Here is a 12,656-nt window from a genome sequence, read left to right as displayed (position 1 = left end):
CAAAACTTTATACACACACTGCTATGTGACCTGAGTTGCTCTCCCTATTCTGTGACAGCACACTCCTCCTTTCTACCCCAGATTTCCCGTGTCCATTCATCTAGCTCCTGACCCTTTCTGCCTTCTCATCTCACCTCCCAACAGGAGCTGCCCATTTAGTCTCATGTATCTACTTGAGCTAAGAAGCACAGTCTTCATGAGTATCATTTTATGTCCCATAGTCCAGTCCAGTCTTTGTCTGAAGAGTTGGCTTCGGGAATGGACTTAGTTTTGGGCTAATGGAGAGTCCGGGGTCCATGTCTTCCGGGGTCCTTCCAGTCTCAGTCAGACCATTAAGTCTGGTCTTTTTACTAGAATTTGAGTTCTGCACTCTACTTTTCTCATGCTCCATCAGGGACTCTCTGTTGTGTTCCCTGTCAGGGCAGTCATTGGTGGTAGCCAGGCACCATCTAGTTCTTCTAGTCTCAGGCTGGTGGAGTCTCTGGTTTATGTGGCCCTTTCTGTCTCTTAGGCTAATATTTTCCTTGTATCTTTGGTGTTCTTCATTTTCCTTTGCTCCAGGTAGGTTGGGACCAATTGAAGCATCTTAGATGGCTGCTCGCTAGCTTTTAAGACCCCAGAAGCCACTCACCAAAGTGGGATGCAGAACATTTTCTTAATAAACTTTGTTATGCCAGTTGACCTAAATGTCCCCTGAAACCATGGTCCCCAGATCCCACCCCTGCTACTCTGTTCCTAAGTGTTTGGTTGTATTTAGGAAATTTCTTAGCTTTTGGTTTAGTCCAGTTGTGCTGACTTCCCCTGTAGCGTGTGCTGTCCTTCCCATCACCTAAGATGATTCTTGTCTACTATCTAGTTAGTGGATACCCCTCTCCCTCCCTCCCCACCCTTGTAACCATCAGAGAATGTTTTATTCTGTTTAAACCTTTTCTTGAGTTCTTATAATAGTGGTCTTATAAAATATTTGTCCCTTTTGTGACTAATTTCACTCAGCATAATGCCTTCCAGATTCATCCATGTTATGAGATGTTTCACGCATTCATCGTTATTCCTTATCATTGCATAGTATTCCATTGTGTGAATATACCATAGTTTATCCATTCATCTGTTGATGGGCACCTAGGTAGTTTCCATCTTTTTGCTATTGTGAACAGTGCTGCAAAGAACATGGATGTGCATATATCTAGTTGTGTGACACCTCTTATTTCTCTAGGATATATTCCAAGGAGTGGGATTGCTGGATCGTATGGTACTTCTATTTCTAGCTTTTTAAGGAAGCGCCAAACCGATTTCCAAAGTGGCTGTATCATTTTACCTTCCCAGCAACAGCGTCTAAGTGTTCCAGTCTCTCCACAACCTCTCCAGCATTTATTATTTTGTGTTTTTTGGATCAATGCTAGCCTTGTTGGGGTGAGATGGTATCTCATTGGAGTTTTGATTTGCATTTCTCTAATGGCTAATGATCGTGAGCATTTCCTCATGTATCTGTTAGATGTCTGAATGTCTTCTTTGTCCATTTTTTAATTGGGTTATTTGTCTTTTTGTTGTTGAGGTTTTGCAGTATCTTGTAGATTTTAGAGATTAGACGCTGATCGGATTTATCGTAGCCAAAAATTTTTTCCCAGTCTGTAGGTTGTCTTTTTTTCACTCTTTTGGTAAAGACTTTTGATGAGCATAAGTGTTTGATTTTTAGGAGCTCCCAGTTATCTAGTCTCTCCTCTGGTGTTTGTGCACTGTTACTTACGGTTCGTATTCTGTTTATGCCATGTATTAGGGCTCCTAGCGTTGTCCCTATTTTTTCTTCCATGATCTTTATCGTTTTTTATTTTATATTTAGGTCTTTGATCCATTTTGAGTTAGTTTTTGTGCATGGTGTGAGGTATGGGTCTTGTTTCAGTTTTTTGCAGATGGATATCCAGTTATGCCAGCACCATTTGTTAAAGAAACTGTCCTTTCCCCCATTAACAGACTTTGGGCCTTTGTCAAATATCAGCTGCTCATAGGTGGATGAATTTACGTCTGGATTCTCAATTCTTTTCCATTGGTCTATGTATCTGTGGTTGTACCAGTACCAGGCTGTTTTGACTACTGTGGTGGTATAATAGGTTCTGAAATCAGGTAGTGTGAGGCCTCCCACTTTGTTCTTCTTCTTCAGTAATGTTTTACTTACCCGGGGCCACTTCCGTTTCCATATGAAGTTGGTGATTTGTTTCTCCATCTCATTAAAAAAAGCCATTGGCATTTGGATCGGGATTGCATTGTATCTGTAGATTGCTTTGGGTAGAATTGACATTTTCACAATGCCAAATCTTCCTACATCTGTATCATCTCGGTGTTGGCATCTGTTGATTATATTTTTTCCATGTAAGTTGAAATTTTCATGGTGTTGAATATGCTAAGTAAATGTGGATTTTATCCTGGGCATTTTGAATATTATGTTAAGCGGCACTGCAGCTTGTTTAAATGCTACGGAGAATGTTATTTTTGTTTTAGCAGGCAATTCACTCAGCCAGGTTCAGGTTGCAATTTCCAAAGCCTTCTACGGTCTGTGGTTTCTATGTCATTTCAGGTTTCAGAGCCTTTGTAGTACTGTTGGGATCTTTGCTGCATGTGCGCCACCCAGTGTTTAAGAATGGAATCTACGTGGTTCTCTTGGTTATGTTATTAGGATGGGATCCATGCCTACATGGCTCATGGATGGGTAAGCCCAGAAAGTCACAAACTACTTTACAAAGTTGCTTTCTGTGATTTCTCAGAGGCCACCCCTTTTAGTTTTCCTGGCAGAAACTTGGGCATCTAGTTACGCCTCTTTGCTGTGTTCTTCCATGACTGGGCCTGCATCTACACAGAACGTCTGATAATCAGGCCTTCATCCTCAAGCCCAAATCAGCAGCAGCAGCAGCAGTAACACTAACAGCATCAAGGAGTTTTTCTCCTAATTAATAAAATAAACTGGGAGGAAATAGGGCAGCAGTTGTTAAGATTGCTGTCCCAGAGCAAGATACCTGAAGTCTAGCATTTTGTGATTCCCAAGCAAAATGTCTGGCTCCCAACCCACCCATCCTAAAGTGAAGCTTCCTAGTGACAAACCGAGGCCAGAAGTAATGAGCTACCATTCAGCTGTTTGCTGCCTCATTCTTAAAAATGACTGGACAAGAAAGGTTTCAAAAAATTGCCACAGAAGAAACATAACTGAAAAAACAGGATAAAACTTAAAATGTCAATACTGGTAAAACAAGAGAATGTTGTGAAATGGGCGTAACCAGCAGATGAGGAAAAAATTCTTGGAAAGGAAAAATATAAAACTATCAAAATAAAAAATCTATAAAAGGGTTAGAAGAGATGAAATCAATATCTGAGAAATGAGAACAAAAAAAGTGACAGAAAATATGAGTAAAAAGAGTCACTAAGGTTAATCTAGGACCTTTAATATCTGACTACTAGGAGTTATAGAAAGAGAAAAAAGGAAAATAGGGGGAGGAATTATCAAAGAACAGAGAAAAGGATGTGAAGCATCTGTCCTGCTAAATGACAGGGAGAATGAGGGAAAGAGCTAGAGGAGTGGAAGCCAGTTAGGTATTTCCTTTCGTTGGGGCAGTGAGTCCGTGAGTGGAGAGGAGTGCACTGGGTAAGTTAAGGAGAACACTGACCATGAGTAGAGGGATCCCTGCCTTGATTCCCATATGGGACTCGGAGAGGAAACCAGCTAGTTGTACTTGAAATAGCAAAATGGCATGGACAGGCCACAAGAAGGTCCAGTTTACACTTCCAAGACACCTTTCATTCCTATGTGAGGTGACATTCAGTTGAGGACCAGCAGTTTTGCCAGGAAACCCACTATAGCAAGAGCAAGATGACCTGGGTCAGGAGGTGAATGTAGATGTGGAAGAGATTCATTACAGTCTGTTGCCCCAGAGAAAGCCAAGGTAGAGCTGAGTTAGTAGGGAGAGGCCATGGCATCCTGACCTAACCAAGAAAGAATTCTCACTTCAGCAGCTGCATACATCAGAAATGGATGCTAACAGAACTGCCCGGGAAATAGAGCAGGAACAGATGCTGTCTTAGAGATGAACATGATGGGAGTAAGAGAAGTAGATGAATGAATGAGAAGTTATCCTTCAGAGGCTGAGCTAAACTTAACGAGACTGTTTAAATTAAGGAATTGGATTGAGTTACAAATAAGACTTTCTCTCCCCAGGAACCAGGTAGACTGTGGATTGTTTCATCTGGGATACAAAAGAAAACAATAGGAGAAACTTCCCGGAGCTGAAGGACAAACGTCACCAATCTGAAAGTGTCCAGCAGTATGCATGATAAAATATCCACACCCTATATATATCATAGTAAAATTCACAATATAAAGGATAAAAAGAAGCTCCTAAAACCTTTCAGAGAGAGAAAACAAGGTCACCTTCAAAAGAACAAGAATCAGTCTTGCAAAAGTCTTTTCATCAGTAACACTGGATGTTGAAAAACAATGCCTTCAAAGTTCTGAGGGGGAAAGACTGTCTATTTGGAATTCTTTATCCAGCAAGTTTATTCATTAATAATAGAAATATTTGCAGATAAACGTGGGCTTAGAAAATTTAGCTCAAATGCACACCTTTCTTAGGAAGTTACTTGAAGGTCTTTTCTAGCAACATGAAAGAGTAAACCAAGAAAGATGATATGGAATCTAGGAAACAATGGATTTAACCCAGGAAAATAATCAAGGAAAGTCTCAGGATATCATCTGCACGGACCAGATTAGGGTAGGAGGGTAGAGGGCTCCAGGGAGCAGTCTGACGAAAAACAGGGATTCCAAAGATTTTTATATTTCTCCTAAGAATTTGGGGAACTTTGGGAAGTGATAAAGGCACACAAATTAAAAAGAAACAATATTTGAAGCCCCATGAAAAAGCAAAACTCTATAAAGAAAGGAAATGGAATTATAGCACACTACTTTACATTATTTGGTCCTACACTGAATAATATTTATATAATCATAACAAGGAGCCCTGGCGGCGCAGTGGTTAAGCACTCCGCTAGTAACCCAAAAGTCGGCAGTTCAAACCCACCCAGTGCTCCAGGGGAGAAAGACCTGTCCATCTGCTCCTGTAAAGAGTACAGCCTAGAAGACTGTATGGGCAGTTCTACTCTGTCACATGGGGTCGCTTTGAATTGAAATCGACTTGATGGCACCTAACAATCACAATAATAATATAAACACTTTATTTTCTTAGAATTCACTAACAGACAAAGCACAGAGAACACCGTTATGATCATAACACAAAATACAGGTATTTGCAACTGAAAATATAAAGGTTTATGGTAAAATATAAATAACAATAGGGACTCAAAAGATATTGTCTGTTGTCTATTGTCAATAGAATAAATAAAGGGGTAAACTTTACTGAAGGTTAGAAAAATAACCAACAGAAGAACGAAAAATAGTAGTTGGGAAAACTGGAGATGGGGTAGTTAAGTGAGCTAAACCCTAATTTGTGAGAGCAAGATAACATAATAATAATAATGAGAACAATAGATAATATCTACAATTGGTAAATTAAGAAATACTATCATAAGGATATTATTCAGAGATCTCAAAGTAAACACCAGAAGAACTAAAACCAAATGAGAAGAAGTGTTTCCTTCTGAAGAGTGACACTATCCGTTGTAAGCCCTCTGTACCATTTGGTATTTTTATGCGTATGTATCTATTACTTCGATTAAAATGCTAAAACTTAATATTGGTTAACTAGGTAACACTTTTGCATGGTTCCACATTTCAAAGCTAACAAAAGGATACAATGAAAAGTCTCCCTACCCTTTACTCGCCCACACCCAGTTCTCTGCAGAGGTGGTCAATGTGTTTCCTTCTAGTTATTCTGTGCATTTAAAAGCAAATATGTGGGTGTGTGCGCGTACCTATTTCTCTTCTACATCTTTTTACACAAAAGGTAACATACTGTACACACTGTTCTTATACCTTGTCTTTCTGCTTTAACAATACATGTTGGAGATATTTCTGTATTACTACAGAGGTTCCTCACAGGTTATTTTTTATGGTGCTGTAATATCCCATTATAATATGGATGTATCACAATTTATTTAATCAGCTCTGTACTGATAGACACCTAAGTTTTTTTTTCCTTCACACTTTTGCTATTTCAAACAATGCTATAATAATAAATTGATAAGTATTACAGGAAGAAAATTTAAGACAGTCTTTGCTTCGGTCTCCCAATTAGACAGTGAACTTGGTTTTTGTCTCTGCATCATCAGTATCTACCCCGGTGCTTGGCATACACCTAGTAGGTACTGGATCAAGATTTGCTAATTTAAGTTGAACTGAATTGAATTAAAATGAGGAATCTGACCTTTGTAAACATTAAGTGAGCTACTTTAATTCTAAAATCTAGTCTATGGCACAACAAAGACAAGAATCTATACAAATCTGTAATACTCTGCACGCCCAGTCTTTGTATTACAGTTCATCAGAGAAAGGAAAAGGAGAACAGGAAATGTGGAACAGGACTGTGGTGATGGTAATTACAATTAAGAGACTGCTTATATCATCCTAGCTTCCTAGGTCCCCAGCATCCAAGCTGCTAAACAGATTGTAATTCCTCACAGAGATGTTACTAGGTAGAGGTAGACTATATACTTCTTAGGTCTGATCACCAGTAAGAGAAATAAAATGAAACAAAAACCAATCAATTCCCTATACTGGAGATTAGCCCACCAATCCGTACATACTTTTCTGTCATACTTACTCTGAGCTCTTTTGGGCTTGTATGGATTGGAAGCAAGTGTACAGCACTCGGCCAGTCTAGCGAAGAAAAAAAAAATGAAACAAATGTCACACAAGGAAGGATTAATATTGAAAAAGTTATAGCAATTTAGTAGACTTTAACCTAAAACCCAAAGCCCACTCTGGAAGTGTGAGGTAAAAAGAGATTGCAATTTCTGTAAGAAAGATCGTATATTTGGCCAACATGAAATCATGTGACAACAGCTAGTGAACATGAGAAGTAAGAAATTCAGAACTGGAACATTCAGACTGCTGTGTTGGAAGTTTACAAACTTATTCAAAATAAATTTATGATGACAAAGACAAAACCATTTAAAAATAAAGTAAGAAGTTCAAACACTAAACTTTAATATTTTGGGAAAAGAGCGATTTTATGGAGAATATTCATTCTTAACACAGATTCTGAGAATATAACGAATGTCCTAAATGATAGGCCACTCTTGATATTCTTGGCAAAATTCATACCTACAATGTTCAACAGTCATATTCTTTTTGTTTGCACAGACACATATTAAAACCTCTTGATGTGAACGGAGAATTCAAACAGAAGCACTCTAAATAGAAAATGGCAAGTCTAGTCATTGATCACACTGCTTAACCTCTCTGAGCCTCAGTTTCCTCATCCGTAAAGTGGGGATAATAATGCCTACCTCAGAAGGTTGTTATCAAGGTTAGAGCATATTTACATAAAACACCTAATAAGTATGCGCCACACTACAGGTGTTAAATGGTAGCAGTCGTTACTATTAACCATCAAAATATACGCAGAATCCAACGACTTCTCATCACCTCCACTGCTACCACTGATGCCACCGATTCCCACCCCCCACCCCTGCTCCCGTCTGTTATCAACACAGCAGTCAGAGGGATCCCATTAAAACAGAAGTCACCTTCCTGTTGCTTCCCAACTCAGAATCCAAGCCAAGGCCTTACAAGATCTGGCCCCTGTTTATCCTGCTGTCCTCATCTGTAAGAAAGCCAAATGAGTTATCGTCTAACTTGGGACACTTCTGAGAATGAAAGGAGGTGCTAACTGATAAAACTGGGACTGGTGAAGGCACCCTGGGACGTATGGTCACCTACTATTTCTCTCCTCTTCCTCGCTTGGCTGCAGCCACACCGACTTCCTCAGTGTTCCTTAGGGTCTTTGCACTGCCTGGAAAGCCTTCTTCAGATCCTGACTCAAATGTTCCCTTTTCATAGAAACCTTCCCTGGCCGCCCTATTAAAATTGCAAAGACATTTTTTTTTCTACTCTCTGTGTGTATAAACACACACACACACACACACACAATACCTTTGTGTTTTTATCTTCTATGAAACAGGAAAAAATCAGTCCTACAAAGCCTTGATCCATCATCTGGTACATGGCTTGTGTGCGAACATCTGCAAATAAAAATAAAAATCTTCTGTCGATAAACTGTATCTCACAGACTTGAAGATTTAAAAATAGTGGCATACGATCCTCTCGGGATTCAGATTCTACATAAAGAACAGGGATATATCCTAAGGACAATATGGTTGTCAAGGTATAAACATTTTACTAGGTTAGGGACTATACGATCACTCACGTACTAGGCTTATGGTGTCTTGCCCCACTATAAAGTAGTAAGCTCTCAATAAATCTTTGCTAATAAATGACGTATTATTTATTTAGCTGGTTCTGTCCACCCTCACTAAAATGTAAGCTCTACCAGCTGCTTCTCGGGAGAAAAGACCTGGCAATCTGCTCTCGTAAAGATTACAGCCTAGGAAACCCTATGGGGCAGTTCTACTCTGTCACGTAGGGTTGCTATGAGTAGGAATTGACTTGACAGCACACAACGATATATGTATTTAATTTAGTCCTGCTGCATCTTAAAATAGAAAAAGCTGAAGAAGTTTCCAAAAGACAAAATTTAGAAAAAAGAGAGAAGGATTTGTATATTAGGACAAAAGTTTTAAAAAACAGGGATTAATCACACTGGAGAAACAAAGGCGTGTGGCCGTAAATTTGATAATGATGAAGACAGAGCTTTTTGGCCATTCCTGACACCAGTATTGTGAATGCCTGGCTCTTGACATATATCTCAACCAGTGGCCTCCTTTCCCAGAGGTCAGACTGCATCTGTGAATTGTAGCTTCAAACAAGTGGTCTCCTGCCTTTATCAGCAAAGTTTTTACCCCCACCACTTCCCTGAAATTATATTTTTGTAAATAACCACCACCTCCTAAATACCAAATCCAAAGGGTGTGGTTTAGTCTAAATCAGTGCCGTCCACCAGAACTTTCTGCCCTGATGGAAGTGTTCTCTATCTGCGCTATCCACTTTTCCTTACAGGAATGGAACAGATCACTGTTTCTTCAATTGAATACCACATGAAATATTTTGCTTGCATTTAGGGGCCACATTCTGAGAGGTGCAGGACAATGGAAACAGGCCGAAGGGACAACAGTCACCCCTCCCATTTCCTGGTGAGGAAACAGAACACTCTAAGCACTATATTCTTTAATTGACTCCTTACTAAGCAGGATTCAACTCAGCTCAACTCACTGCCGTCGAGTCAATTCCAACTCAGAGCGACCCACAGGGTTTCCAAGGAGTGGCTGGTGGATTCAAACTGCCGACCTTTTGGTTAGCAGCCAAACGCTTAACCACTGCACCACCAAGGTTCCAAGCAGCCTTAGCTGAAAGCTATTAGGACGAGGTATAGAACAAGTGCTGTGAGAATACCAGCCCTGAGACAGCCATTACAATTTGTCAGCTGAAAAGAGTAGCGCATTGTTTATATATCTGATACCAGCACATTTGAGTTCAGTCTCCACTTGTTCTATACCTCGTCCTAACAGAGTTTCCATCTGCTTCTGCTTGCTAAGAAGGGCACAGAAATGTATTATAATATTGAAAGGTATATTTATAATAGTTCCAAGGAGTATTCACCTGTAACCTCTAGAACAGAACACTCGTTTAGGAAAACGTAATTTGTTAAAATGATTGGTTGTAGAAAACTGCTCCATTAAAGTAGCAACCTACATCTGAAGAGTCATTGTAAAATATGTTCAAAATACAGTCTTATTTAACCTGCTGGTACTTAACCTAATTCTACTAATCGTCTTATCATAAAAAGCATTAAAATTTTTACACACAGACACACATCACTGTCATACCCTAGTCTCTCTTCACCTAAAAGTATACCTTTTCTCTGAATTCTGAACACTTTCTGGGTGTTCCACTTCAGACACTGATAAAAAAAAAGTATTTTTATTTTTATTTTTTTCCCTAATCTCTTAGGGAGGGGTTTTTTTGTAAACCACAAAACTTTATATCTTTTTTCCTTCTAATTTATTACCATAGTTACAATAATTCTTCAGGAATATACATACCAAACTTCTTTGCATTAGTGGTTGGTACTTATTTCTTTCTGGCTAATGGCATTACCATGGAACAAATTACTGAGTCCAATCTGATGTTAGTGTTAAGGGTGACAGGAAAACATAGCTATTGTTACAGTAGGTCTGGGATGGGTTCTGGCCGCTACCCACTAGGTGCCAGTAGCACCCCTCTACCCCCACCCTCAGTCATGACAATCAAAAATGTCTCCTGACATTGCCAAATGTCCCCGGGGGTGGGCAAAATCTCCCCAGGTGGAGAACCACTGCCCCAGAAAGTCCTGACATGCCCTTTCCCCGCAGAACTGACCGCTATTCTGATTTCTGTCAAGCTAGATTAAATTTTGATAGGTATATTTTTCAACCACCACCCATCTGTCTGTCTGTAGTCCTGTGGTAGCGTGCATGTTGTGATGATGCTGGAAGCTCTGCCATTGGTATTTCAAATACCAGCAAGGTCACCTATGGTAGACGGGTTTCAGCAGAGCTTCCAGACTAAGACAGACTAGGAAGAAAGGCCTGGCCATCTACTTCCAAAAATGAACCAATGAAAATACTATGGATCACAACAGAACATTGTCTGATATAGTGCTGGAAGATGAGCCCCCTAGGTTGGAAGGCACTCAAAATACACAATGGCCGCAACAACAGTGGACTCAAGCACAACAATGATAGTGAAGATGACGCAGGACCGGGCTTGAGTTTAACCCCTCTGAGCCTCTGTTTACTCCTCAGTAAAATGCAAAAAAAGATCTCTACCTCAAAGGTTACTGTGAGGATTTGATGAGAAAACATTTGTAAACCATTAGCCCAGTGCCTGGCACAGAGTTTAGTGCTCAGGAATGCCAATCCACTCTCCCCAGTTAAAGGTATTCTACTTCTTTCAAGAGAGGCCAGTAAACAAAAAAATGATGGTAACGATTCAGAAAAAAGAGTAAAGATAAAAAGAGAGAAAACAATTTAGCTACATTATACTGATTAGAGGGGTGAGAAAGTAGGTTGAGAGATCCAACACTAGAATAGACTATGTGGGAATTAACACACGTTGAGTCTTCCGAATGGAACTTTACTGGAAAGTGATATTCAGCAATCAGCCATTTTCAGTTAATTGTTTTTACATATCGGCAAACTTTCAGGCTTTAGTCTCAATTTCCTGTGATTCAGTAAAAACCAAGTGCTGAAATTTTAACTACTAAAAATAATGAATATGACAGAAGTACTTTTAAAACATGGCAAAATAAATCAACATAAGGAAACCTGTTTAAGACTAGTCAGATTTTGGTTTAAGAAAAGTTATAGCCTGTTATGGATTAAATTGTGTCCCCCCCAAAATATCTGTCAACTTGCCTAGGCCACGATTCCAAGTATTGTGTGGTTGTCCTCCATTTTGTGATCTGATGTAATTTTCCTGTGTGTTGTAAACCCTAACCTCTGCCTGCGGTTGATGAGGCAAGATTAGGTTATGTGAAAGAGAATTAGAGTGGGATGCAACATCCTTACTCGGGTCACAGCCCTGATCCCATGTTGTTGTTGTTAGCTGTTAGGTGCCATCCGGTTACTCGGTTCTGACTCATACCGACCCTATGTACCACAGAACGAAACCCTGTCTGGTCCTGCACCATCCTCACAATCATCGTTATGCTTGAGCCCATTGTTGCAGCCATGGTGTCAGTCCATCTCGTTGAAAGTCTTCCTCTTTTTACCGCCCCTCTACTTTACCAAGCATGATGTCCTTCTCCAGGGACTGGTCCCTCCTGACAACGTGTCGAAAGTATGTGAGACGAAGTCTTGCCATCCTTGCTTCTAAGGAGCATTCTGGATGTACTTCTTCCAAGACAGATTTCTTCACTCTTCTGGCAGTCCATGGTACATTCAATATTCTTCGCCAACACCATAATTCAAAGGCGGCAATTCTTCTTCGGTCCTCCTTATTTATTGTCCAGCTTTCGCATGCATATGAGGCAACTGAAAACACTGTGGATTGGGTCAGGCACACCTTAGTCCTTAAAGTGATGTCTTTGTTTTTTGAACACTTTAAAAAGGTCTTTTGCAGCAGAATCACCCAGCACAATATGTTGTCTGATTTCTTGACTGCTGCTTCCACAGGCATTGATTATGGATCCAAGTAAAATGAAATCTTTTAAATTTTTTTATTTTTTCCCATACAAAAATGTATACATACATTGTAATGTGACTCTAATTGCTCTCCCCATACTGTGACAGCACACTCCTCCTCTCCACACCTGATTCCCCATGTGCATTCAACCAGCTCCTAACCCTCTCTGCCTTCCCATCGCACCGCAGGACAGAAGCTGCCCGTTTAGTCTCTTGTATCTACTTCAGCTAACAGGCACACTCCTCAGGAGTATCACTTTATGTCCCACAGTCCAGTCCAGTCCCTGTCTGAAGAGGTGGCCTCAGAAACTTTTATTTCTGGGCTGATAGAGAATCCGGGGGTCATGCTTTCCGGGGTTCCTCCAGTCTCAGTCAGACCA

General features: G+C 40.1%; 1 protein-coding gene across 4 annotated transcripts in view; it reads right to left on the bottom strand.

The window, feature by feature from the left end:
• BRCC3 (BRCA1/BRCA2-containing complex subunit 3) overlaps positions 1-12,656 on the bottom strand; it is a 76,007-nt gene that overhangs the window by 43,654 nt on the left and 19,697 nt on the right. For all 4 annotated transcript variants that reach the window (XM_004390876.1, XM_004390877.1, XM_023725641.1 and 1 more), the window contains 2 exons: positions 8,090-8,178; positions 6,756-6,811 (listed from right to left, as the gene is read on the bottom strand). In XM_004390876.1, coding sequence (XP_004390933.1) covers positions 6,756-6,811; positions 8,090-8,178 — 145 coding nt within the window. The remainder of the gene's footprint in view (positions 1-6,755; positions 6,812-8,089; positions 8,179-12,656) is intronic.

The sequence above is a fragment of the Trichechus manatus genome, unplaced genomic scaffold, assembly GCF_000243295.1.
Source record: "Trichechus manatus latirostris isolate Lorelei unplaced genomic scaffold, TriManLat1.0 scaffold00340, whole genome shotgun sequence".
NCBI lineage: Eukaryota > Metazoa > Chordata > Mammalia > Sirenia > Trichechidae > Trichechus > Trichechus manatus.
Note: the sequence above shows the minus strand (reverse complement) of the source record. Positions and strands in the feature narration are given on the sequence as shown.